At 41.4% G+C, this 26,505-nt stretch overlaps 1 protein-coding gene across 2 annotated transcripts in view; it reads left to right on the top strand.

Annotated features, from left to right (window-relative positions):
• The first annotated feature begins 458 nt into the window (after positions 1–458).
• The window catches only part of nectin3b (nectin cell adhesion molecule 3b), a 30,480-nt gene continuing 4,433 nt past the window's right edge, over positions 459–26,505 (top strand). The window contains exons 1-6 of one of the 2 annotated variants that reach the window (XM_010731834.3): positions 459–710; positions 10,438–10,785; positions 11,794–12,093; positions 14,337–14,454; positions 14,611–14,762; positions 25,901–26,045. In XM_010731834.3, coding sequence (XP_010730136.3) covers positions 635–710; positions 10,438–10,785; positions 11,794–12,093; positions 14,337–14,454; positions 14,611–14,762; positions 25,901–26,045 — 1,139 coding nt within the window. In that variant the 5' untranslated portion in view covers positions 459–634. Of the gene's footprint in view, positions 711–10,437; positions 10,786–11,793; positions 12,094–14,336; positions 14,455–14,610; positions 14,763–17,219; positions 19,120–25,900; positions 26,046–26,505 lie in introns of those variants that run through there. The other variant, XM_019276461.2, reaches the window with a different exon arrangement.

The raw sequence follows: 26,505 nt of genomic DNA, 5'->3' as shown, positions 1-26,505 counted from the left end.
ACTCCATAGAAGAGGACCCACTGTTGCTGTAGACACATACTAACATACTAATTAATTATATATTCAATTCCTGTAAATAGATGCTCCTAAATCTCAGATAGTGGACCTATAAAAAGTTTAAAAATGGTAAAAGAAAATGCTATTTTTTGTTTGTTCTTGTTATTAATCAGCTCTTCTTGTCCAAACTTTCCACCTTTTTTTTAGTGAGATATGTGAAACATTTAAGAATATGCTGCTAAACAAATAATGTGCTGCTGATCTAAATAAATTGAATATATTTCCCTGTAAATAAACAACAATTCACAGTGATAATAACCGGCGAGGCCAGCGAAGAATAAAGTGATTTGATTGATTAGTAAATGTCGGGTTATCAACAGAGATGACGTAATGTGTAATACTAATGGATCACTCCTATGGAGGGGGGGTGTTACTGTTGGATCACGACACATGGCCGTTCCCGTGCATCGTCAGGTGAGCACCGGGTCTCCCCGCTCCGTGCGGGCTGGATGGTACGGTCCACATGCAGCTCCGGAGTTGTTGCTGAGGAGGTTCCTCTGTTCGGCACATACCGTTAAATTGGCATGCAGCCTACGGTCTGGTCCTGTAGCAGGAGACCGCACTGCTTTTGAAAAAAATGTTACCAGCTCACCGGAGTTACCTCGGACAGCAGGCCAGGGTCACATTAATCCACCTTTTGTGCAGTATTACAGGTGAGTGTGTTTTTTATTTTTTATTGTACGTAACCGTTAGTTTTTTTTTTTTTTCCGTTTGTTCTACTAACAGAAGTTTTGCGAACGTCTCGCGCATCATTGCACGAGAGCGAGGGAGTCGGTTTAGAAACTAGCTAGCGCCGTTTAAAAATTATATTTTAAATTTTGTAAAGTTGTAGTGTAGCAGGTGTCATTTAAAACACCAAAGGAAACTTGGTTACAAGTTCACTTGAACGCCTCGGAGTGGTTAAGCTAAAGCCCAGCGCCGCCGCCACCACCACCTCGGCTGATGGTGCGACCCGAGGCTGCCATAGAAACAGTCCATAGAAACCGCCGAGCAGCTCGGGCGGTTATATCCAGTGATATACCGTTACCCAACATACACTTAGGTCGTTGCAGATTCACCGGCAGCCATATTAGCTCTTTCTATTAAAGTAACATGGTGCTATGCTTTGTGTTTCTTCTCTCTCTCTCTGTGTGTGTGTGCTGCCTTTTGTAAGAAAGAGAAATTTTCAGGGGAACTTGGAGGGAAGACGATGCTAAATGTCAAGCGGCTGAGTGAGGGTCAGCCAGCATGTGTGTGCAGTTCAGTGCAGCCCGAGCTCATTATGGTTTAATCAAGTGGTGGGTAATTGACTAACTCCACCCTCAAACACGCCAACTTTGTCCCCAAGTGTCCAAACTGTCCTCATATCTGCTCTAAAGTCTGAACATTGTGTGGTTAAAGGGAATGGAGTAAAAAATGTGTTGCTGAACACTGCGATATTACAGGCAGCTTTTCTAAAAAAAAAGATGAAAACAAGTTAGATGTTGATGATTTAAGAAACTTGTTTGATATAAAAATAAAAGTTTATGAATTAAAAAAACATAGCTATAAAGTGCTTAACACATTTAAAGGTCCCGTGTGTCAGATTTAGGGAACTCTAGCAGCCAGTCCTCTTCATAGACAGTATAAATCATAGATGTTGTATCCCTGACGTATAAAATTGCATAACTTTAAGCCTTAATATAATTTGAACAGATGACTTCTATAGAAATTCACCCTTTGTATAGTTCTCATGAACGGGGAAATTGGCTGTAGAGACCAAAACTGTTTTTTGTACCAGGCTGTAAACGTGTTTATTTCTGCTGTGAAGTTGGACATTTGAACATGGGGCCTTTATGGAGACTGACTCATTCTGTAGCCAGCCTCAAGTGGCTGTTTGAGGAACTGCAGTTTTTGGCACTGTCGCATTGGCTTCACTTCACACCCCATGTTTCTATAGTAGCCCAAAGTGGACAAAAGCTGACTCTAGGTAAGATGTTTCACGTTTTTGTTATTGCATGACCATCATAGTTTCTGCTTCATGCTAGGAAGGAGAGGGTGAAACGAGGAGGTTGCAATCAGCAGCTACACAAGCTAGATGCCACTAAATCCTACACACTGGTCCTTTTTAAAACGAAGATAACCATGAATTAAAAGATATAATAACTAAACGCAGTTATAAAACACAAAGAAAGTGAAATGAACTAAAACGCAAATGGATTGAAGTGAGTTTGCGGCCCTGATCTCCTCAGGCAGGTCACACAGTGTATAGATAATGAAAAGCTTGTGTGACGCACAAAACTAGACTCGAGACTTTCTGAACTTGAAAAATCTTGTCTACAGATACAAAAAACACAACAATCGATAGTTTAATGTACCCTCACTGACCAATGAGTGAATCAGACAACACCGATTTTTAAATTACCCCTTATAGGATCACTGAACATCTTAAAGTGTAACAGAATAAATAAAGAGATAATAAAATAAAGATGAAGTTAGTAGACCTATTTGTTGTCATTCGCAGTTTTCTAACTCAGTAATGGTTATATTTTAGCCATAAAACTAATGTGTAATATGTCCCTCTGTGAAAAAAGAAGTGGTTATATTGCACATGTCAGTGTGCAGACAAAAGGAGATACTACACTCAGGCTGAACCCATAAACGGATCCGTAACTCTTCTGTTAAAGACTTGACCTGACCCAGAGGCCCTTTACCACATTATTTATGTACTGCCATGTTCTGTCATGTTATTGCTGGGAACCCGAAGTCCATTCCTTAACGGACTTTTCCTTCAGAGAGTTCAGGTTAAGGAGCAGACAGGTGCCCATTCATCTGGCTTCACTTAAAGTCTGCTGTACATCTCAATGAGGAGTTTGACCTTGTGCCTTTTTTTTTTTTTTTTAAATGCAAAATAGATGAACACGCCCTTACAGCTATGAATGTCCGCGTCTTAAAGGGGAACAAACACCACAGCATGCATGGGGTTTTATTAAAGCGCAATTAGGGTTGACAGAGCACAGAGAAGACTTTATATAAAGATGGACGACTCATCAAAATTTAAAATGACCTGGATACGGCGGCTGCCGTCTTGGACTGGTGGCGTCATTTGGACCCAGAGTATTCGTCGTAGAGATCCAGGTTGGAGTCACGGTGTTGAGGTCCCATCCCTACATCCACCGACTCAGTCAGAGCAGGGCTCAGCTGTCAATCATGGCATGAACCCTCTTAATATAGCATCAAATCACAAAACCAAACTTATCAGAAAAATTAACATCGGTGTGATAAGAATGATCTCATGACTGAAACCATCTTTGGAAAACTTAATTTGACGTGTACTTTTTTTAGTTTGTCTGCTAACATGGAGTGGGTGGGGTTTATGACCTATACTGTAGCCAGCCACCAGGGGTCAGTCCAGATGATTTGGCTTCACTTTTAGGGAGTTATCATGTCATCCATCTTTTATACAGTCGATAGACTCGTTTGGAAAGTGCAAGAGATCAGGCAGCAGTCGCAGGAGGCGGTGACAAAAAGCTGCCATCAAATCTGACATTTTCCAGCAGCTTTCAAATAATATACAGGTAGTATATTACAGAATCCTATATATAAAAACTTTATTGTTATTAACTACACAAGATCTTTATTGCACAACATGAGACTAACAGTGTCCAATCTAATCTTAAGTATAAAGTCTAATGATCTAGAACCACACAATAGCTTGAATTATGTGGGCTTACACATCCAGACACACAGAGCAGAGATTTCTCTCAGGGTTTGACAAGCTGCCAAGATTTAAACATAAATGTGCATCCAAGCACAGGCTAAAAATATGTGCAATCTCTTCACAATTCAGTTATTTAATTAGATGGTAATATAAAAAGTAATGCAGGTCTAATGTCCGCCAAACACGTAAAAAACACATGCAAAGTCAGTTTTATTAGAATAATCTATTTTAAAGTTTTCAGACCTGCCTCCTCCTCCTTTACCGGCCACCTCCTACAGGTTGATTTGTAGATGCTCCTGCTGATCTCGACCTTTTCCTGCAGTAAAAATGATTAGCGTTCCTTCACTTCTCCATCACTGCCCTCTGCAGTCGGACAGAAAAGCGCCTTTGATGTGCAAGGAAAAAAAAAAGTTAATTTGAAGGTCTGATAAGCCACATTGTCAACTGACCATTCAATCCTCCCCCGTCCCGCTGCTCTGCACAGCCGGCTCTGCCACTTCCACCGCCACCGTCACCGTTTATGTTCTGATTTCCACTTTTAACAAGACACGCTGCCCTCTGGCAAGACACACATATTAATACACTTGCTGCCACATAAGTGGTGCATGTGAAGGTAATATTGACTAAAGTGAGAACGAGCAGCAGTGTCCCCAGGGAGCAATGTGTCCTTGATGCCAGGATATCTATAATCTATTTTTCTACTCTGTATGTGTGAATGAGATGTTGTGTTGCGTTTGCGAACCAAACTAAAAGTGTGGACAGCAGCTGCTCTCTTTGAGGATATAACTTAAAGCACTTTCATTCTTCATTCTATAAGATCAGAGACTTTAGCCCTCATTCTCGTCACTTTTTTTTTTTTTACTCTGAGTTGGAGAAAAACGAGGGCACGCTTATGTAAGGTCGTTGTGTCACCAATAAAAATTTAATATGGTCACTATACCTCCTCCATTACATATTCAGTGCTTTCGTTCCTCTTACTCAGCTGTTATTCTTGCCATCTCTAGCCTTATCATGACAAATACAACAAGTCATGAAGTAAGTTCTGCTCGAGGCAGAGGAGTAGCTGTGGATTTAGTTTTGGCATTTCACATATTTAACACTACTTTTGTTGAAGTAGAAGTACAAACACTTTACATTTTTCTTTAACTCAGAAAGTTTAAATCTTTTATGGACTGTTTCCACTTGTGTGCTTTGTTTTAAGTACCGTGCTTTGAGGCAATTGTGTTAAGACGCACAGTGTGTGCAATTAAATACCAATTTATTTAAACGTTTTGTTGGCTCTGTGCTAGGGTTGGGTCTGTTTTTGATTTGTCTGGATCGGAGTACGAGTTAAAAACGATTTTGTGCAAACGGACTGAACTAGCATTTGAATTGAATTTGTTTTGAAAATCGCAGGCTGCTCGCAGCATCCGTTTAAAAAATGGAACAGCTTCGTTTTCTCTGTTTTTTCTGGTGGAGTTTGAAATATTGACTAGACTTGACGGCAACAAATCGCATCCGTACCCAGTGAAATTTGACCTTTGTTTCACTCCAGAAGCAGCTGAGTCACCTGTGATACCCAGTGGCAAAATTCAGTAGTACTTGCTTAATTTGGAACTATTTACTATTTACATCGGCCCAACCCTTCTCTCCTCCATAAGTGCTTGTATGGAGGATCCCCATGGAGCCAACATTAGCTCTGGACCACCCCTTTACATTCAGAACAGCTTCACTCCGCCTTGGGGGAAGTTGTGTTGCCTCTTTTTGTCTTTGGTTCTTCAGCTAGTGGTTCATTCACACAATCCATCCAGTCTGTCTGTGATTTGTATGTTTTGGTTTCTCAGAATTATAAATGGCTGGACACCACTGACCTCATGCGTTAGCGCTTTTATGTCGTGCCATGTGTTTGTGGAGCTCTGTCATCATCTGTTGTTTCCTAAAGTAATCAGAGTCTTTGAAAGACGAAAGGAAACATTTTCTCCACCTAACCTTGTATTTCAGCGCAGTCTCTCCATAATATGAATCATCTGTGTGCCTTCAATTTTGGTGATTAAATTGTATATTCAATATTGTCAGCTAACAGTGTGTTAGGGGAAAAGAATACACATGCAATTACACTTCTGATTAATCATTTAAAGTAGATCCAGATTGGTCCTCCACCACATAGTGTAGCTTTGTCTCAGTTTGCTTTGACAGAGACATTCGCCTCAGTTGGCAGCTAGCTCCATGCAGCTTAACAGCAGCGATGTTGTTTTGTAGTGCAGACAATAACTAATTCATGTGACCAAATACTTTTGAAGAGACATATTAAAGAGATACAAGAGTATGAACATTTTTCCAATAGAATCAGTCTTTGCAGAGGTTTTTTTTTTTTTTTTTAACCAAATAATTCATATGTAATTGTTTCAATCTGTCATAAAAGAGTAATTCTTCATGTGTTTCAGATTCGGATTCGGTAGTAGGAATGAAAGTAATCCTTTGCTAAGCAACATTTTGTCTTAAAACAACAGTTAGGTGCCCACATTGAAACAGTTTTTTTGCTTCCTGTAAGCTGATCATACTGCACATTAAAAGAGCCTTTCTTTACATGTTTCCAATAGAAGTGATGGGGGACAAGCTCCACAGTCCTTGTTCTGTGCAGAAATAAACTCCAAAGTGTGTTTGAAGCTAATATAAGTGGGTATCATCTGGTGTGTTTTTTAGTGCAGAATTCCCTGTTTGTGTTACCACAGTGACACTGTGAGAAACAAAGAGGAAAGTCTGCGCTGAAAACTTTGGATCGCATCCACTTCATTTGGCAAACTCAGAAACCGATCTTTCATGTTAGTATATTTATTTTTACACAGAACAAAGTCTGTGGGTTTGTCATCACTTCTATTCGAAGCACATAAGGAGGGGATCACCGGCCAACGTGAACAGGAGGAATTATAACAGCGAGTGAAAACTAATGTGCAGCCGACACATGAACATGATGCAGAGTGACCATATGGGGAGGTTTAAACTTTGAACTTCATGCTGAGTTTTTGTTATCAGTTAATTATTTTAGCTGATTTACAGCTCTGTGAATAGCATTTCTCTCTCTCTCTTTTGGATGTATTTTAGTGTGAACTGTAGCGTGTAGCCCTAAATGGCACATAAATTTAGATATACTGAACATTTCCCCACTGTTGCACTGATATGTGCTGAGTGCAATGACTCATGACACTCTGCAAAAAAAAAAAAAAGTGCAGTCAAGATTTGATAGTCACGACTGAACATCCATCTATGCATCCAATTTCTGTAACCAGTTATCCTCATCAGGGTTGTGGAGTGCTGGAAAGGATGGGTACAGACACAATTAAACTTCTTCGTGTCACTATTTTGAAGCATAAATTGCGATTTAGAACCTGGGTACATGAAATAAACAAAGCCCGAACATAACAGGTAGAGTATTAGAGTTTAGTCCGTGAATCCACCTGGATAGTCTCCTGGCCTTGGAGGGTTTGACTGGTCTGATTGGCAGCCAGAGTGTGATATCAAGATGCATTTTTCCAAAAGTTGGATCTGGCTCAATTTCTCCACCACAGGTCACTGCATTTTTTATTTTTTTTGCCGGACACCCCTGTAGCCCACACCGCAGCCAAAACACACTTTACCCGAATGAATGGAAAAACCTGAATGTACCTACTCCAGCTGGCGGTACACCCTCGACAAGTCGCCAGTTCACAACTGAACATTTAGCTTATTTATTCAAGCTTCACTTGGGCAAACATATAAAGTGTTTAAGTTTTGCTGTGTCATTCGTTGATTTTCTCAAGCGAATTAATGAAAATGTACAATATTACAAATAATATAATTTATTCCTCAATTTGACAAATTGAGTTACTATAATTGGTTTGTTTTTGTCATTATCTGGAACCACTAATAATTAACCTTGTAATTAACCTTTGAAACTGTAACATGAAAATTAAACATTAACAATGGAAACTGTTGAAATTCAAACTATAAAGTGTAACTGCATCCTCAAATTCTGCTGTGGTGGTCCTCCGACAGCCATCAACAGCACAAGATTGACTCAGTTGACTCTGTCAGCACTGGCCTTGAAATGTTCAGGGTGATTTAAACTGTAGACGCTGCATTGAACTGTTTTCAGTCCATGAAATGCAGATTTTTATTTACTTTTAACACCAGCAGTGACGTGTTTGATCACAGCACAGCCGTATATTAAAGTCACATTTAAAAAAAAAAAATGTTTAAGCTCACAGTAACTCTTTAATCGACTGGCAGAAAAGAAAGATATAAAAAAGACCTTTGTACTTTAGGGGAAGGGAAACTTCTACAGTACTTATGTTTGAGGACATGGCCTTTTCGAGGGAGCTCGGCCAGAGAAAGAGCGGCTTTTGGCAAAACAACAATAGAATATTTTCAGTCAGTTGCCAAGCAGCGCAGCAGATTTTGATTTATGATGATGTCTTCCTGCTGGCAGCTTGTTGCAATTAGTGATGTGGTTGAGGGCTTCGGCAGCCTTGCAGCATTATGTTGTCTTTTCTAAATCACTAACGTAATTCCTCGGGATCCTGGTGATCCGTTTCCACTCACTCTTGTTCAATACGTGACTTTTCTCTCGCCTCTCCTCACCCTCAGCCCTCTTTCTCTTCCCTCAGCGATGATGTCACCCTCATGTTAGCATATCTCTTCCCATTGTCTCGGTATGCTCTCGTCACGTCCCTTTGACTTACCTAAACTCGACATTGAGCTTTCTGATTTTAGAAATGTGTCACATTTCTGACATGTGCAGGTGACAGAGTCCATGGGTTGGTTATATTTGGACAAAGGACTTACAGAGAGCCTGATTTTAATTCCTGAATTCAGGTCAGGACGAGGAAAGCTGTAGAGACAAAACAAATTCATCAATGGATCATTCAGTCAGCTGTGTTTTTATTTGTTGAAAAGCCCAGTGCCGGCTGTGGTGGTATCAAGCTTTGATTCCCATCTGATACTCACAGATGTCAGATGGTACTGAACTTATACAGAGATGATTTTTTTTTTTTTTTTTTTTTTTTTTTTTTTTTTTTAAAGGACTGACGTCAGAGGCAACACCAAAAATACTCTCCACTCACTGACGTAATCATGTTGTTCTTGATTGTCAGGCAGTATTAGATTGATCGAAGCAAATGTTTTTCATCAAAGATTAATCGGGCGATATGTTTTAGGTCAATCAATTGATCATTAAGCCTATTATGAAAAGTTCTGGGAGCCCCAAAGTGACATTTTTTTTATTTATTTGCCAGCCAATCCAAAACACAGCACATCTTAACATTTGAGAAACTTGAACTAAAGCTGCAACATCAATTAATCATTTAGTCAATCAACAGAAAATAATCTGCCAATATTTTGATGATTGATTTATCGTCCTAAGTCATTTTTTTATCAAAAATTCTCCAAAGATTCTCCGATTCCATCTTCACAAATGTGAATATATGCCGATTTTCTGACAGTAATTTTAAGGACACAATTATTCAGTTAACTGGGAAAAGAATTGTAAGTTGCAGCTCAGCTTGAACCAGAGTGTTTAACAATTTTACCATTAATCGATTATCAGATTTATATTCAATCAGTTTTCTACCAACTAAATGTTTTAGTAAATGTCCATATGAGGAGGAACTTGAATTTACTTTTAAAAGTAGTGGTTTTGGTTTCAAGAGACGTATTTAATGCAAGACTCGACATTCAGATCAAGTTCTAAGTTTTTGTTTTTTTAAGGTCTCAGGATGACTGATAATGTTTATTTGGACCAGTTATTTCTAAACTTGGAGCGTTTTCTCTTCATTTGGGTAAAACCAAGCGTGACGAGATGTCCTAGAGCAGGAGGTCTCTGCACCTCACCTCCACTTGAACTCTACAGCGGTTCGTTTGCAGCCAGAATGCCATCAACCCTACCATCCAAAGCTCGTGTGCTGCCGTAATGGGACGCTCTTTTACCTTGGCACAGTTATCTAATCAGCTGATGCACCGCACCGTCTCAAGAACAATTGTCGTGCAAGTATGTGGTGGTATGCACCCATTAGATCTCTGATGGCGAACTCTTGAGGCGGCACAGCTTCTAATAAGATGCGTCAGGACATTGTTTCATAGTGCCAGTCCAGATGTTAGTTAATTTAACACTGGTATATTAACCACATAAATGCAATGAGAACAATTAGCTGCACATACACTGCTGATGCTCAATAATGAAGAAGAAAAAGAAAGAGGAGGAAGTGTTTCGAGGTGAATCTTTACAGTGATTCATAATGTGAACACAAACGAACCCAGGGCAATAATTTTATGAAATTAGTTCCTGAATCTGAGCAAAGCAAACTCATTTTAGGACTGATAACAACCTCTGTAACAATCAACAGTAAGTTTTGTTCTTTGCCTGTAGTGAGTTTCTCACTCTGGGTGTGATCTGGATAATTACACTCAAATAAAATGAAAATAAAGTAAAATATTGAAGACTTTTTTTTTTTTTTTTTTGCACACATGCATGAGCTGCAGGTAAAAAACAGGTGAATTTTATAGATGGAAATTTGAATTCACAAGGACCAAAGTACCATGATGAGTCCCTAAGGCCCGTGATACCTTTCACCAATTCCTGGAAACATCTCAGTGATTGATGTTTAGGGCGCACTGTTTTATTACTGGTGTTATATAATCAAAACCTGTTTGTATGTGGTTAAAGTCTTGTTTTTGTGTCTCTTTGGCAGGTGTGTGGGGAAGTCAGGTGGTGGTACCTCAGAGGGTGAACGCCGTGCTGGGGAAGAATGTGACGTTGGAGTGCAGGGTGGAGGTGGGCGCCAACCTTACTCTTACTCAGAGTTCCTGGGAGCGCCGTCTGCCTTCAGGCTCCGTCACAGTGGCCGTCTACAACCCACAGTTTGGCATCTCTATACCCCCAGAGTTCATCCACCGTTTGTACTTTCGCTCACCCTCCTCTCATGATGCCACCATCGTACTTGAAAATGTGGGCTTTTCTGACGTCGGGATCTACACCTGCAAGGTTGCCACATTTCCTCTGGGAAACACTCAAGCCACAACTACTGTCAATGTGCTCGGTAAGTGTGTGTGTGTACACGAATATTATATGTGCTAACAAGTCCAACAACTGTTCCTGTAGGTAAAGTCAAGTACGGCTGAAACAATTTGTCAATTAATTATTTGATTCTTTGAAAGTAAGTAGGCATTTTTTATCTAATATTTTATAGACCAAATGATTCACTGACAAAAAAATTGTCTGATTTCTTTTTTTTTTTTGATAATTTCACTTCAATAGTAATTCAAAATGTGAATATTGACATAATACAATTTACTAGACTAGAAATGCGGTGATTAACAAATTTCAAATAGTTGATCTGTAGGTGAGGGACCAAAATTTTGGCACCAGAGGTTGTGGTTTCTGTTTCTAGTCTAACTAGTATTGACATGTTCTGACCTGTTGCAGGCTGTGGTCGCAAAAGAGGTGGAACCTGTTGGCTGAAATGCAATCTAGGAACCCATCTTTTCTAATGATAAATTTTACGTTATCTCCCTTCATATGCAGATATCCGTTTATAGGGAATCGCAGAAATGTCCCTTCTTGTCAAACTCATAAGAAATCTTAGCTCTCATATCCATTATCCATTTTCTGGATATCTGCTAGCCATTGCCCCAAAAAGGTAAATTGTCATCAGTGTGCTGAATGGCCAATGTCAGGACCACAATAAAAAAAACAATTTTCTTAATGAATCTTTCAAAGTTCTTTTCAAAGAATCAACAAATTAACTGATTTGTTGCTTTGTTAAAACATTCTAATCATTTTTTTTTATTGAAGTTTAATTTTCCTCTCACTATAATCATACCATCAACGCTTTGTCACAGAACGGTGGTGGTCAGAGCTGATAATAATGGGTTGCAGTGGAATGATATAAAAGTGGAGAGAAGGCAGTTAAAATTAAGTGGTATTGATAAAATTGAAAACCTTTCGAACACTGCAATTAACTCCATAAAACATCCTCAGACAAGTCTTGAATTTCTAATGTATCAACTCTTTTTTTCTTTCTTTCTTTGCTCACTCTGAATCTCAGTGGAGCCGAAGGTCTACGTGTCCGCGGGTTCAACTGCCCTGATCGACGGTGGCAATGACACTGTGGTGGCCACCTGCATTGCCGAGCGGGCCCGGCCCCCGGCTGAGGTGTCCTGGGAGTCCAACCTTTTCGGTCAGTCCGAAGTACAGTTATTCGACGAAGTAAACGGCACGACCAGCACGCAAGTGCGCTACCTCTGGCAGCCCACACGCCACATTCAGGGCCACACGCTCACCTGCGTGGTCCGCCACCCAGCTCTGCTGAGTGACTTCAGGATCCCATACCAGCTCAACGTGCAGTGTAAGACTTTCATTAGGTATTTTTGACACAACCACTGGCAAAAACATGTTTTTAAGTCTGATCAATACAAAATAAATTTGAAGTGAGTAGATCAGAGTGTACGGCAGAGTCTATACTAAATGGATGTAGTTTTTTAGGACCAGCTGTCACCTGACGGGGTCAAATAAAGCAGCCATTACCTTGCTCCCTTCCTTTATTTTGCTTGAACACTTAAATGTGGTATTTAGCAGAAAGTACAGGTACTGAAGGTATTTGATTTCAGCAGCAGTCAGTTGATTATGTTTGGCCTTGTCAGTGTTGATGTTTGATTTATTTGAAGCACTTCAACAACAATTCACTTTTGAAAACTGCTGAACTGACAGAGATGAAATCAAGGACAATCCATGCCGGCTCCTTTTACGGGTGTTAATTATGGCGTAAGAAAGGCTGTCCTTGCTGTTCTGTAGGTTTTTCTGTGTCATTACATGCCCCTGTGTGCTCCTACACTTTAAAAAGTGAAAATGATTTCTGTCAGTAAACCTCCATACATGTACGTGTCTATTCCTTGTGGGGCACGAATGGCTCATTGCGTACCAGCTGCAAATAGACCGCTGAAAGAGGTAAAATTACCTCCTTCAAATGCTCTTTTGTTTGAGAGGTGCATTTAACTTTGGTTTGACTTACAGTTTTGTGACAGACTATAAGGATTTCATGCTTATTTAATGTATGGCACAGTGAAAAAACAAAGTATGGAACAACACTCGGCAGTATAATTCTTTTTCTGTGAAAGGAGGAGCTCGTTTAGTAGAGATGCCTGTCAAAATACCGTCAAACCTCGTGATAAGTGAGCTCACAATCGGGGGTGTGTGTTGATGATTTGGTTCAAACTTGTGAAAACATCATATCATGACTGTTTCTTTCTCTGCTGTACTGTTTTTTTTTTTTTTTACACCTTAGTGCATATTTGGAGGACACTGGCTTATGCCTCCAGGCCATGACTGACCTCAGACTCTTTCTCTCTCTATATATACAGTATATGGATTATACATAATATAATGCTGCACACAAACTAAGCAAACGGTCATCTTGCATGTGTTTGCTGATGTAAAGTACAGAGCAGCTTCCAGAACTATTGATATTTTTAGAATATGAAGTTTTTGCAGTGAATCTGCGATCTTATGTTTTATTCAGCAGATGCGTTTGACCCACTGACAGTATAAAGAATGGACGTCATATCCGTGACGTCACCCGCAGGTTTCTGAAGAGCCACTTTGAAGCTCAAAATCTTTGGCTCTGGCCGCTGCCATGTTGGTATTACAGCTTCTGGGAGGTTGCCACTGTTAAGAGAATTTTTAAGAAGAACCCTTAAATAAAGAGGACTGGATTCAAAATATAAAAGTTTAAGTTGAATTTAATATTCTTGTACAAGAAGGAGCGTTTAACAGTGCAACACACAAGAGGGTTACAGAGAAAAGGCTCCCTGAGGAGCTCTATCAATAGGTTCTTATACATTGTTCAAAAATGGGCTGTCTCTGACACCCCCCCACTGATACAGATAACGTCATAACATTCATTTAGTTGGTTTACTGCTCAGTAATGAGCACTATATTTTACATCCACATGGTACTCCCCTAGCCTGTCTCTCCTGTCCTTGTACCACTAATTTATAATTGTCCCTCCCTACCAGCCTCAGTAAATCAGAGGCCAACTAAGGGAGGTATGCGAGACATACAAAGAACAGGACAGACACACACTATCTGTATGAGTTAAGACATCTGCACCCCAGTATAATCCTAATTTTTATAACAGCCACTTGATTTCCACCCGTCCTGGATCTGGTCGGGCCAATTACAGCCGTTTATCCAATATTTGGCAGGTTTAATACAGTGACTGCACAGAGGAGTTTGATTTTATTTGCTCTTTAGGCATTTTCCCAAACAAGCAACATGGCTGCCACTGATGTGGAACAAAAAAACAAATGTGTGGCTAAGCTACGTCACACATTGTGTTGCTCTGATTGGTTGTAGGTTTATCCAACTGCAGATGCATTTTGGTCTACGCTTGTTGATAATGCCGCTTGGAATAAGTCCTTGTTCATAACAGTGTGTCTGATGCATCTGACTGCCTGCACTCTGAACAAAGCCAGGCTGTGAAAATGTTTTTAACACTATATTCAAAGGTTGTTTGTCAGCTTTCAGGCCAGTTTGTAATACAATATTTGTAATATCTCTTTCTTTGTTTGTTTGTTTTCTTCCTCTCTGTAGTTGCTCCTGATATCTCGGTTGTAGGCTACGATGGAGACTGGCACGTGGGGCGGGAAAATGTTCAAATGACGTGCAAAGCCAACGCAAACCCACCTGCTCATCACTTCAGATGGATCAGGTGTGTGTCCTTTACCTTCTTACAACAGGCCAAAACACTGAGTTGTAGCTTGAGAGGTCAGATTAGTGAATTTAAAAAGCCACATGCATGATTACGTAACAGGATGCTTGTTGCAGGTGTGCCTGTCGTAATGTTTGCGTCTCCTGTGCATCACAGATTGGACAGTGAAATGCCAGAAGGGGTGGAAATCGTGAACAGCACTTTGCTTTTCCTGCGTCCCCTCCAGCGGAATGACTCTGGAGTTTACAGGTGTGAGGTCGCCAATGACATCAACCTCCGCAGTCGGGATGTGCGCATTCTCATACAAGGTGAGCGGAGCAGACACACCGGAACACAGCTGACTCCTATCGCCTGTTCTTCCCAGAGGAAGCGGGCACGTCACAGAGGGTATCACTGCCTGTGACATTGTCCTTCAAGCTGAAATGTGACACTGTATCACTCTCGTACGTTCTGTACATTCTGACAGTCTATCAAGCATTCACCCATGATGCAGTGTGTCGGCACTGGTGGTATTTGACCCTTTTATTTAGACTTAATTGCATTCTGATTAGCGTTGATTAACATTAGGTCTCCAGATGTTCAAAAGGGGAGTTCCTGGGCCAAACAGCTGCAGATATTTAACAGCCTCTTTAGACCACAGTGCTCTGTCCTCTTGGCATCTAAGTGTGTCATGTCTCTTGTGTTTGAGGAGCATGTTCCTCTGGTTTCACAAAATCTGTTTTGTCTGTGGAGGCTCTCTTCCTGAATGAACTTCTGATTATGATGTGATTTTCTTTTACATCTCTTTCTCTCTCGCTCTCTTCCTTTTCTGTGTGTTTTTTTTATTTCTGCATGTGTCATGCAGTAAGGGGCAAAAGCCTGCAGCCTTACTGTGAGATGATGTCCCAGATTCATAAAACATTAACTAGTTCTTTTCAACTTCTATTTATTATTTATCATCCATATTTCATTTTCCTTTGAGAAGACCTGTGTGGATGTGTGCAGGCTTACATGTGTTGATGTGCCGTTTTTGTCCCGTGTGTGTGCTGTGCTCACATGTCAGTTCACTGCCTCTGCATGGAGTTGTACGATTCATATACTCACAATCCTTGGAGGTTTCACGTTTGTCATCTCTCAGATGTGAATCTTTCTCTCACATCTGGCTCGGCACCGAGGTTAAAGTGGCAGTAATTTTGCAGCAGCATTAAAGCTTTTAGGCTTGGATTCTTTCCGTTACTTCAGCCTCCTTCTCATTGTGGCTTTTTGCTTTTCTGTTTTGTGGGCATTACGCCTAATCTGGTTCATTTTAAGGTTCTTGCTCTAATAGTTGTTGTCGTGAAATGGCGACAAAACAACTTTTAGTTTCTTATGCAATTTAAGCAGGTGAAATAATTTAGTTATGCATTTTTTAAACGTTGGTAACACCAACATCTTGATGAAAAGTCTTGTCATGAAAGTACCACATTTGGTCGCTACATGTAATACAATGATGCATTTTCAACATTTGCAAACAGTTTGTACTTTTTATTCAGCCCTTTGGTCATTTTTGAGGCTGATGTGTTCAACCTAAAAAAAATGCCAGAAGTGGTTAAAAGCATCCCGAGCCTTTCCTACAAAACAATCGATGAAACTGAATTGGCAGGCTAACTGGGTTAGGCAAGGTAATTGTAAAATATGGCATCTCAACAAGGGAATACGATCTGCGTGAGTAATCGTGACAAGATGGAGATGAAACGTTGGAGAAACATTGCCATACGTCGCCTAGGTTACAAGTGTTTGTGGATTTAAAGCACTGCCTCCGGGTGCCAGAAGAAATACAACAGAGTTTCAGAGTTTTGTTGTCCATGTTAGCTTCCCCATGTAGCTGAACCCAAATTCATTCACTCAATGTTTTTATTACTTGTGTATAACAAACTCTGTTCAGTAGTTTCTTGATCTCTTCAGCCTTTGGTTTGCACTCGCTTCACCTCAAATCTTCCCATGATATATTTGGCTAAAAAGAAAACTGACAGTAAAATAGTTCTTAAATACTCAAGAACTGCACTTAAAGAATTAGTAAAGATTTATTAAGAACTGATGAGAACAAGGCCTGCTTTGATCAAATAAAGATTTAAAGGTTCAGTGTGTAACTTTTAGGGTGATCTTTTGGCAGAAATGAAATATAATGCATAACTGTTTTCATTAATATACAAAGGCCTTATAAAACAAATTGTTGTGTTTTTGTTACCTTAGAATTCACCTTTCTAGCTACCACCGATCGCCTTACATGGCGTCTGTTATCTTGCACCACATTCTCTATTACAGAGTATCTAGATCAATACAAATATATGCATCTAAAATAACCTCAGTAGCCTCCAGAGGCTGAGGTGTTCTTTAAGTGAACACCATTTCAGATCTGAGACTGTGACTAGCTGGTTTGTGTTGGGAGATATTAAACACTATCTTATTAGTGACAATTTGAAAACATTGAAGCACAGCTGGTAAAAAACTTTCTCTTTTGTCCATCATTCCTACTTTTTACTGACCATTTGCTGCATTTACTAATCATCGTTTAATAACCGAACATCCACAAGCTCTGAAGAACTGGCAGTGCAAACCTGAGGCTGCTGCGAGTGTGTGTGCTCACAGTTTAGTTTGTGTGGTAGTTTAATTGATGTGTTTGTCGACCTTTCCCTACTTAAGTAGTAAAAATGCTGATGTAGTTAGCATTGACATTCTCTGCTTCTGTCTTGTTCATCTCTCCCTTCCACCCTCTACTCCCCTCTCACCCTCCTTCCCTCCATTAGATCCTCCCACCATGCCTTCCACCATTACTGCTCCTCTCCTAACTGGCTCTGCCTCCTCCACCTTAGTGGATGAAAAGGGGCATGTCCTCCTGAGCTCCCCCACACTCGAAGCCCTCCCTGAGAGTAATCTTGGCTCCATAGTGGGTGGAGCTGTGGGTGGGGCATTGTTCCTGCTCCTTCTGCTGTCTCTGGTCGGTGTGTGTTACCTGCGGAAACAGCAGACGTTCCACGGGAACTACTACACCAAGCAGTACCTGGGCCCCAACGACCTCCAGAAAGCGCCCACGCAGCACGAGCTCCACCCTACCAAAGCTGGCAGCAGCTCCCACCATCAGGACCACGACAGAGAGGAGTGGGGCGACCCCCAGCACAAACACGAGCGCGACCGCTGTCACCATAGCAACGGAGAGGGGTATCCCTCTAACGGCTACACCAGGGCAATGAGGGAAAGCAGTCAACACAGCCACCAGCAGAGTCACCACCGTGAACACACACAGTATTCTAGCCCACGGCAGGCCAGAAGTGCCAGATACCCTCACTCACCGAAACCACAGGGAAACGGCTCCCCCTACATGTCAGACGACTGCTACGATAGCGGACCCGAGGGTGACTATGTCTCTCACACAGACGGGTCTGTCATCTCACGTAGGGAGTGGTACGTTTGACGAGATACCCGATCCTGGAGGAGGAGGAGGAAGTTTCATTTATTAAATTAGGAAGAAACACGTTATTTCCCTTCTGCACGCGCACACACACACACACACACACACACACACACACACACACACACACACACACACACACACACCTACTAACCTTAGTCCTGTAGCTCCCTTGTTTTGTCCAAGCGTCCTGGTCGACACTTGAGATTTGATGTTTCTGTTCTTGATGTGGACAGACTGTGGACTGCACAGCCACTTTGACTGCTACATGCCCACAGAAGTGGACATGTCACTAGTTTGTGTGTGTGTAGAGATGAACTAAAGATCATGATGTATGTGCTGTCTCTGCCTTATTACATGGACTGCCAGTTTATTCAGCGTTGCTTATCTTTTTCAGCCGAGCGGAGGCCCTGGGGGCTCACAGATCATGTATGGTCGCCATAGAAGAAAGTTTTTGTTTGTTTCTCTAAAATCAGCCTTCTCAGGCGATGTGTCATGCGCTCATTTTTATGTGTAGATATCATCTGAATATGACTTCAGGTCCAGCAAAGGCATAATTTAAAAAAAAAAGAAAAAGGATTGATCTCACTGAGAAATCAAAATTCCTTCATGATGATTCACGGTTGTAAAACGTGCCGCACTGCCTTTTGCAAAACTTTCTAACTGACGACCACACCTTTTCTCTTGTTTTCTACTAAAATGTCCACCCTTTATGTAACTCGCTGTGACAGGAGACTTGTGAGCTTGAGGACTTGACCACTGATGTCGCAGCAATGTCCTCTTTAAAAGTGATGGCCTAGAGTGGAAACCTTAAGAGCATTTCTACTGTATGTCCCCGGCTCATCTTTTTATTCCCAGAAGGGGGAGGGCTGGTGAGTGGAAAAGCAGGGCGGCGCAGTTCACCGTAACAGAGTCCATCAAAACAGTCGAGCCTTCGTATGCAAATTCTGCGAGTTTATTCATTTTAACCGCTTTGTGTGACTTGTTTTCAGGTTAGTCGTCCTCTTCAGTTCACCACAAACACATCCTCCTGTCATCTAACAGTTTATAAAGGATGCGTTTGAGAATTTGCACTCTGGCACCGAACCAGGGCTCTTTTGGAAGTTCAAGAGAGCCGTCAGCAGGGGCATTGTTTAAAGTAGGCTACGGTATGGCAGCCACCATATGCTGGCCTCCTACTCACAAAGTATTTTGTTACACAAAGAAATCATTGAGGCAGTACCACAAAAAAAAAAAAACTGATGGACTCATTTCACAATCTAGAAACAGGACATGATTGGGTCACAGTTGCAATCTGAGGCATTAACAGGCTTAATGGCGCTTATCTGCGCGAAACTGCAGGCTCTAATCATGTTCAAGTCTTTTTTTTTTTTTTTTTTTAACATAGTTTATTATTACCACCACAGTAAAATATGCATGAAGTGACTGATGTGCTGTCACTCATCTGTTATCAATTTTCAGTCACTATAAAATGATACAACCTGTGCTTTTTTGATTTACAATGAAATCTGTATTCAACGCACATCATTTTCTATTATAGATTTAAATATACATTTCAGTATTTTGTACGTGATCAGGTACACACAGATCAAACCACAAGTATTTTGCACCGATCTACCAGACAGCATGGAGGAGATCCACCAGTTTTCTCATGTGTTACACTCATGTTTGTGAATACATGCCTTTAGTAGTATGGTCACCTATACAATATTTGCTGCCGGATGCCAAATATTTGTTGAAACTTGTATAAATATGATGATGACAGTGTCTCAAGTATTGCTGACTAGCTAACAGCTGATTATAAGCTTATATAAATGACTAACGTATCACTGTTGTATACAGGGTCTTTGTAGCCTGAATTAGAAGTGAAAAGATGCTTTAGGCCACTTTAATATAGTAACAGTCGTCCAAATGGGGATTAGTTATATTGTTATTAACCCTCGCTAATTATTTGTCAGGGTGTGAATTTCGTGCAGTGAATAGGCTGCAGTTCTCATAGTGAGATTTGATAATGTGCCACAGAAGATGACCCCGATACTGCAATTCATGTAGTCGTTTCAACACTGTGCACTGTACTAGAAGTAACTTATCTCCACAGACAGAAGCTTACCTTTTTAAGTTCAAGTTCACTCAAGTTACACCGTCATAATGTGGCGTAAAAGTGGTGTGCAGAAAGTTTTGGTTTAATGTGCCCAGGTTTTGAGATTTCTGCTCGCCTAAAACATTATTACTTTAGAAGAAAGTTGTGAAAGTAACCGGAACACTGTCTCTGTAAAGAAGTTACTGTAAAGTTTCTTTTAATGCAAGCTCTAGAAACACACTTTGATCCATTTTTATTGTGTTGGTATCAAGCGGCAAGCTGTGAAGTGAAGCCAATGTGGAAGTGCCAAAAACTGCAGTTCCTCAAACAGCCACTTGAGGCTGGCTGCAGAAAGAGTCTATCTCTATAAAGCCCCCATGTTAAAATTTCCAACTTCACAGCATAAATAAATACGTTTACAGCCAGGAAAAAAACTGTTTTGAACTCTATAGCTACTTTCCCGTTCATGAAAACTGTACTGAGTCTGGATTTCTATAGAACTCACCTGTTCAAATTATATTAAGGCTTAAAGTTATGGATAATTAACAGTGTGGCCACTTTGATTGATGGGTGAGTGCAGTTCCAGATGGCTTTTTTTTTTGAGCACTCAGGCTTCATTCAGCCTGCCTCAGGCCCACCCACATCTCATCTTCACCAAAACTTAGATTAGTCAGGAGGCAGGACTGCCAACATGGCAGCTGCCAGAGCCGCCACACTTAAACAGCACTTCAGAAACCCGTGGGTGATGTCATACATACAACACCACAGATATCTGAAAATCTGGGATAATAAATCCAAAACTATCTGCACTGTTAGATGCCACTACACATGCGTGTGAGAATTTGTGTGAACTGACCCTTTAATGGGAGTGTCCTAAATGAAGCGTAGGGAGCCACAAAACCTCCATTTAGATAGTCGAATTAGAAGTCATGTTTTGAGGATGTGCGTGCTGCTGACACCTATTTATTTCACATAAATGCAGAGAATAACACGAAGTAGCACCGTAAACCTTTCTTCAAGTGTTTGCTTCTATGCACTAAGATGGAAATTCCTCTAATCGATACACTATTTTTGCCTGACTCGTCGGTTCGCAGCCCTGCACCTGGATTAATGAAATTCTTTTTGTACTGTGACATTTTGTATAGAGATCAGTCATCGATATCTTTACCTTGAGACGTGTCCTTCACTTTGGGTTGAGAAATATGACTAGTGCCTTAGATACCTAGAAGAAGAAATGTTTTCTTATTATGGTTTACACCTGGATGTTTTGTTGCCCGTTTGTTTTGTGTTTTTCTCACTCTGTAGTGCCATATTCACTTTTCTGCCCTTGTCAACATGACGGTTAATGACGCAGTATATTTGCAAACCTAGAGGCATTAAAACACACACATTAAAAAAAAAAAAAAAAAAACGAAGCTTGAATGAATTTTGATGTAAAAATGAGTTAAATCATCTCTACTTCACAGGTATCTGTCAGGACTTTTGGTTTTTGTAGAATCACTGTTGTTCATAGGAGTGGAACTCTCACGTTAATGAAAAAGCACCTTGTGGTCATGATTTTTTTTTTTTTGTATATACTGAAGAAAATGTTTCTGGATGGAGGGAAAAATAATATTTATGTGTGTGACAACAGTGGAGCATCATTTTGTCAATCCTTTTTGAGATACTTTAGTTCAATAAAGCACCTTCGCACCTGTGAGTTATTTTCTCTGGAGGTCTTTTTAAGCGTTGCCGTTACCCAGACTGCTCGGTCTCTGCTCCTCTTTGTGCTTCTATAAATGACATCATCTCTAGCTCCCTAACGCATAATGCTGCATACCCACCCCACCTCCCCCACCACCACCACCCGATCCAGTGCGCGCATGTGGGACGTCGCACATGATGTAATTCATGTTTCCTTACTTCACCTCATCTTCATTAGTTTTTTCCAAGAATGCTGCTCCTCTCCACCCAGTCGTTGGGGGGTTGGGGTAGGGGATCCAGCAGCTCCTCTTCACGGGTCCTAGTTTGCTTTTGTTTTCTGGACAGAAAGGCCCTCGCTCTCCCCTGCAGCTCATCTCCTTTGTGAGTTCACCCCTCCACCTACCCATCTCCCCCCCTCCTCCAGGTCTTTCTCCTGTCTACTGTCTACCAGCTGGTAAAATTAAACGCTGAGTGTTTATGTCTGGCCCAAAGTCCCCACTCTCCAGCCCATTGACTGTCCCCATGGCAACAAGCTCATCTGGAGCTGCTGATGGAGGCTGTCTTTTCCTACAAGCCTCTACCTGGCCACAGAGAGAGCGGAGGGAGAGGAGGGATGCGTGGAGGGGGAGGGCTGCTGAGAGTTTAAACTGTGCTGCTGTGAAAGGCGGAGCGGCGAGAGGAGAATTAGCTGGTGGAATTGAAAACGGCCCATTATGCCCCTGCTGCTCGGGCTGTAAGGACACAACACGCTGACGTGACCTTGACACTGTTAAGCTCGGGACTCCAGGTCCTCAAGACACACTTCCTCCAAAAGTCTTCATTTCAACTGACCTCTCTGTCTTCTCCAGATCTCATCGTGGTCACGGCAGTTCTGACCTTGAATCGGGGCATGCTCAGTCAGGGGAGGAAAAAGAAAAAGCCGGCTCAGTAGTAGTAATGATGTCAGCCGCAGAGACACTCGTGTAAGAAATCAGCGCGTTTTTCTTTTCGCCTGCAACACAACAGTTTCCAAGGATACTTTTCACAACGCACAAAAGCAGTGAGTAAACATCTAACAGAGAGGCTTTGATATGAACTCGCCCCAGTAGAGATGAGATCAAACTGTCGCTATGAATGAGCTGAAAATATTGAAATAGATGACAGACCACCTACCGCTCTCATCTTCCTCCACCCCCTTCCTCCTCCTCCTCCTGCTATTGCACCCGCATCTGCTCGCTGAAGGCTCCTCTGTTGTCTGGGAAGTAGCATGACCCTTGACCCTGCTATTGAGGTTTTTTGGGATTGGGGAGGTGGCGGGGGTTGTCTTGCCATCCCTCACTCACTCCCTCCACTCACTTCTCATGCCACCAAGGTGAGCTGTGTTTAATTCAGAGTGACCCTTGTCAAGCATTGGCATGCACTTTTCCTGGCGTTACAACAATTGTGTCAGCTTGTGTGAGTGTGTGTGAGAGCGAGATAAAGTCCTGGAGTAACAAAAGACAGAAACAGCCTGGCACTGGAGCCAGATCCCAGTTTGGGGACAGTTGATCCACCACTAACACCACTAATCCAAGCCCCTCCAGAATGGATGATATTTGGACCAATGAGATGTTTAAACGGGAGGAAAACACACCAGAATAGACGCTAAATAAATATATAAATGCTGAAAAATATTTAATGAACACATCTTTACTCCTGTAAACCTCGAGGCTCTCTTTGTGTTGAAAGTGTTTTTTATAGTCTCATCACATTATGAATGTCTGTCAGCAGACGTTAAAGCCGTCCTTTTGATGAACTGCATTTTTAAAGGCATTTTGATCAACTCGAGAGGCTCTTGTCATAGTTCAGCAGCCATCAAAGGTAATCGAACGGTTATTAGCCGGTGGAGGACAGCATGAAGGGAGAGGCGGGAAGAGGGGGGAGGGTGAAGAAGGAGGAAGAAGCAGTGGCTTTCAGAGGCGATCTCAGAAGTCCCGGCTTGTTCAGTCTGTATCATAATTGAACTGTTATTTAGGATTCTCATCTCAGCACGTTATTGATTTTTCTTTCCCACCTCAGCAGCTAAATCAACTGGAATTGACCATCTCACACTTTTTTTTTTTTTCTTTCTCCCACCCCTCCGTCACCTTTTGTCCTCCAGCTCCCTTCAGTGTCCCACAATCACAGTTTTACACATTACACTGCCGATTGGCCAAAGCTGGCTGTTCTGTGCAGTTAAATGCATCTTAATCACAATTAATCCTAATCCCCTCTGTGGACAACACGGAGCGTATGCAAGCATATGGTCAAACAAAGCTAATTCTGCAGACAACAGCATCTAGAACGTGACACACAAAAGACAGAGGAAGGACAAATATGAACACCGGGATGGATGGAGGTGACTAATAGAGTTTGCAGGACCTCCAATTTAACAAAGTTAAACAGCAGCCACCCCTATTATACAACTTAGTGATAGCTGAACATGCATATTATCCAATACAGACTTTGCCAAGCAAGCGTGAAGGTTGGGCTGCAAGTTTTTTTTAAATGACTGACTTACAGAAACAAACTTATTCACTTTCTTGTTGAGATTTAGCTGACAAAGTGCCACTTTCATCACTCATTTATAATAAATATGAAGCTATTATTAGCTTAGCATAAACACTGAAAGCAGGGTGAGGCATCGAGCCTGGCTCGGTCCAAGAGGCGACAAAATCAACTTTCAAACACCTCTGAGCTTCTTGTTTGTTTAATCTGCACAGAATGGAAGTGTAAAAAGCTATTTCCTGGAGTTTGAGACTAAGCTAAGCCAATGATTGCCTGTGATGAAATGGTATACACTTCCTGTCCCCTAAGTGGATGTGGTTTCCTTGCCCATGATCTTCAAATCTCGTGTTGTGCATCGCAGCATCACGTAGATGGATGAACGCAGACAGAAAGTTCTTTAGGTTTTAGTTAAGTTACAGATCATCTCTGGTGAAACTGAGAGACTGAAAGAAGACATCTATGCTGCCAGATCTCACAAGAGTTTTTGCTGCTAAGACAAAGACAAGTCTTGAACAAGGTTAATTTTCTCCAGATTTATCGGCCTGAAAAACGTAATTTAAAGTCAGAACGTTGAGCTTCAGTATTTCTGAGGAGAAACAATCGCTCATAATCTAAACTCATGTTCATTTGTCTCTGACTAAGCTAACCAACTACTGACTGTAATTTCGTGTTTAATCCTGCACCACCTATAGGAAAGGAAAATGCTCTCAGCAGTGTGTCATACTCAGGAGGCTCAATTTACAAAATATAATCTTCATAACTTTGTTTTCATTAGTTCGAAATAACGTGAAAATAGGAATTATTATGTTTTTATTACTTTAGAATGAGCCTTTTTATATATACAGGGTCCTTATTCATTGACCATGTTGACCCACCATGTTTCTACAGTAACCCAGAGCAGACAAACTCAACACTGGCTCTAGATACGAAGTTTTAGGGATAGGGAGAGCGTTTTTTGCTACAGTAGTCTTAACATTAGAAAGGAGAGTGTGAGATGAAAGGTCGCAGTCAGCAACTCCACTGCTAAATGTCACTAAATCCTACATGCTGGACCTGTACTCAGATCAATGTTTCCTCCTATAGGCAAGTAAAGTAACAGACTGCTGCTATAAACACTTAATATGATGTAAACATATGATTGTTTTCAGGTACAGGCTAATCAGACAACTTTATGTATCAGTAATTAAATTTAACACCAACGTTAAAACATTAAGAGGCTCGTGTGGTTCCTTCTGCACCCCTCTATCTCCTCTAAGTATTTTCAGACGTGACTGAGATCCCCCTCCTTCCCTCTGCAGAGTAACAAAGAGGACAGAAGACACATGATGACACTCGGTTTGTCCTCTTCAGAACAAACTGTGCTCCAGTTAAAGAAACTCTTACATCTTGCTGGTTTTAAAATTTAAAATGTCAAACCACAATAACACACAGACACACACACGCCCTCCCAATTCACAGCTACAAAATTAACATGCTTCGTCTGCTGTTTAGTGCAAGTGTTTCACTTTGCTTGCCTGTAGATGGTGACATTGATGTAGTACGTCCTGTCATCTGCTGGCCCAAAGTGATGTTGCTGTTAGTGTCGTTGCCTCTAGGGGGCACGGGTTGTGCTGAAACTAAACAAATATCCCATGAATGAACACCTGAACATGGTGAGCTTTACCTCAATTACAGCCTGCCTTTGACTCTGTCCTTTCTTACTTACTCGTGTTGATGTGTTTGTACTGAAAGCTTTTCTCACTCTGTCTCAGACCAGTCTCAAGCAGAGAGGTCAAATGCCATCGCCGTGGCCGGAGCCGTGATGGGCGCAGTCCTTGCTCTCTTCCTCATCGCCATCTTCCTCATCGTGATCCTCACCGCTCGCAAGGCCCCGGCGCCAGCCTTAACTGACAAAGTGTAAGTCCAGACAAATAATTCATGGCGAGGAACATGCTCGGCTGGTTAATTAATGACATTATACCAATGTGAGGTTGACTGAAGCCCATCAGTGGGTTCAGGGAGTCGCTTCTTACCTCTGTGGAGAATTCTGCAGCGGTGCATGCCCTGGAGCAGGAAGGCTTCAGGACAAGGTTGAGGGGTGGCAGATAATTGCTGTCTTGGCAGCAAGCCCTTGTCCTATTTTGTTCCTATAGTACACCAGCACTCATTTTAATGTAACAGCAAAGAAGAATAACTTTGAGGGTAAATTATATACAGGAGCTGGGTCACACTCTGCCAGAGTGGTCTGACTAATACTAAATGCTTTGTGTGTGTGTGTGTGTGTGTGTGCACTCTTTGTTCTGTCTGTAACTCTGACAGATGGTAAATTACAGACCCGAGCGGGATCTTTTATGTGTTCTCGTGCACACATAGTCTC

Source organism: Larimichthys crocea, chromosome XXII (assembly GCF_000972845.2).
Source record: "Larimichthys crocea isolate SSNF chromosome XXII, L_crocea_2.0, whole genome shotgun sequence".
NCBI lineage: Eukaryota > Metazoa > Chordata > Actinopteri > Sciaenidae > Larimichthys > Larimichthys crocea.
The sequence above is the reverse complement of the archived record's forward strand: the minus strand, read 5'-3'. Positions and strand labels throughout refer to the sequence as shown.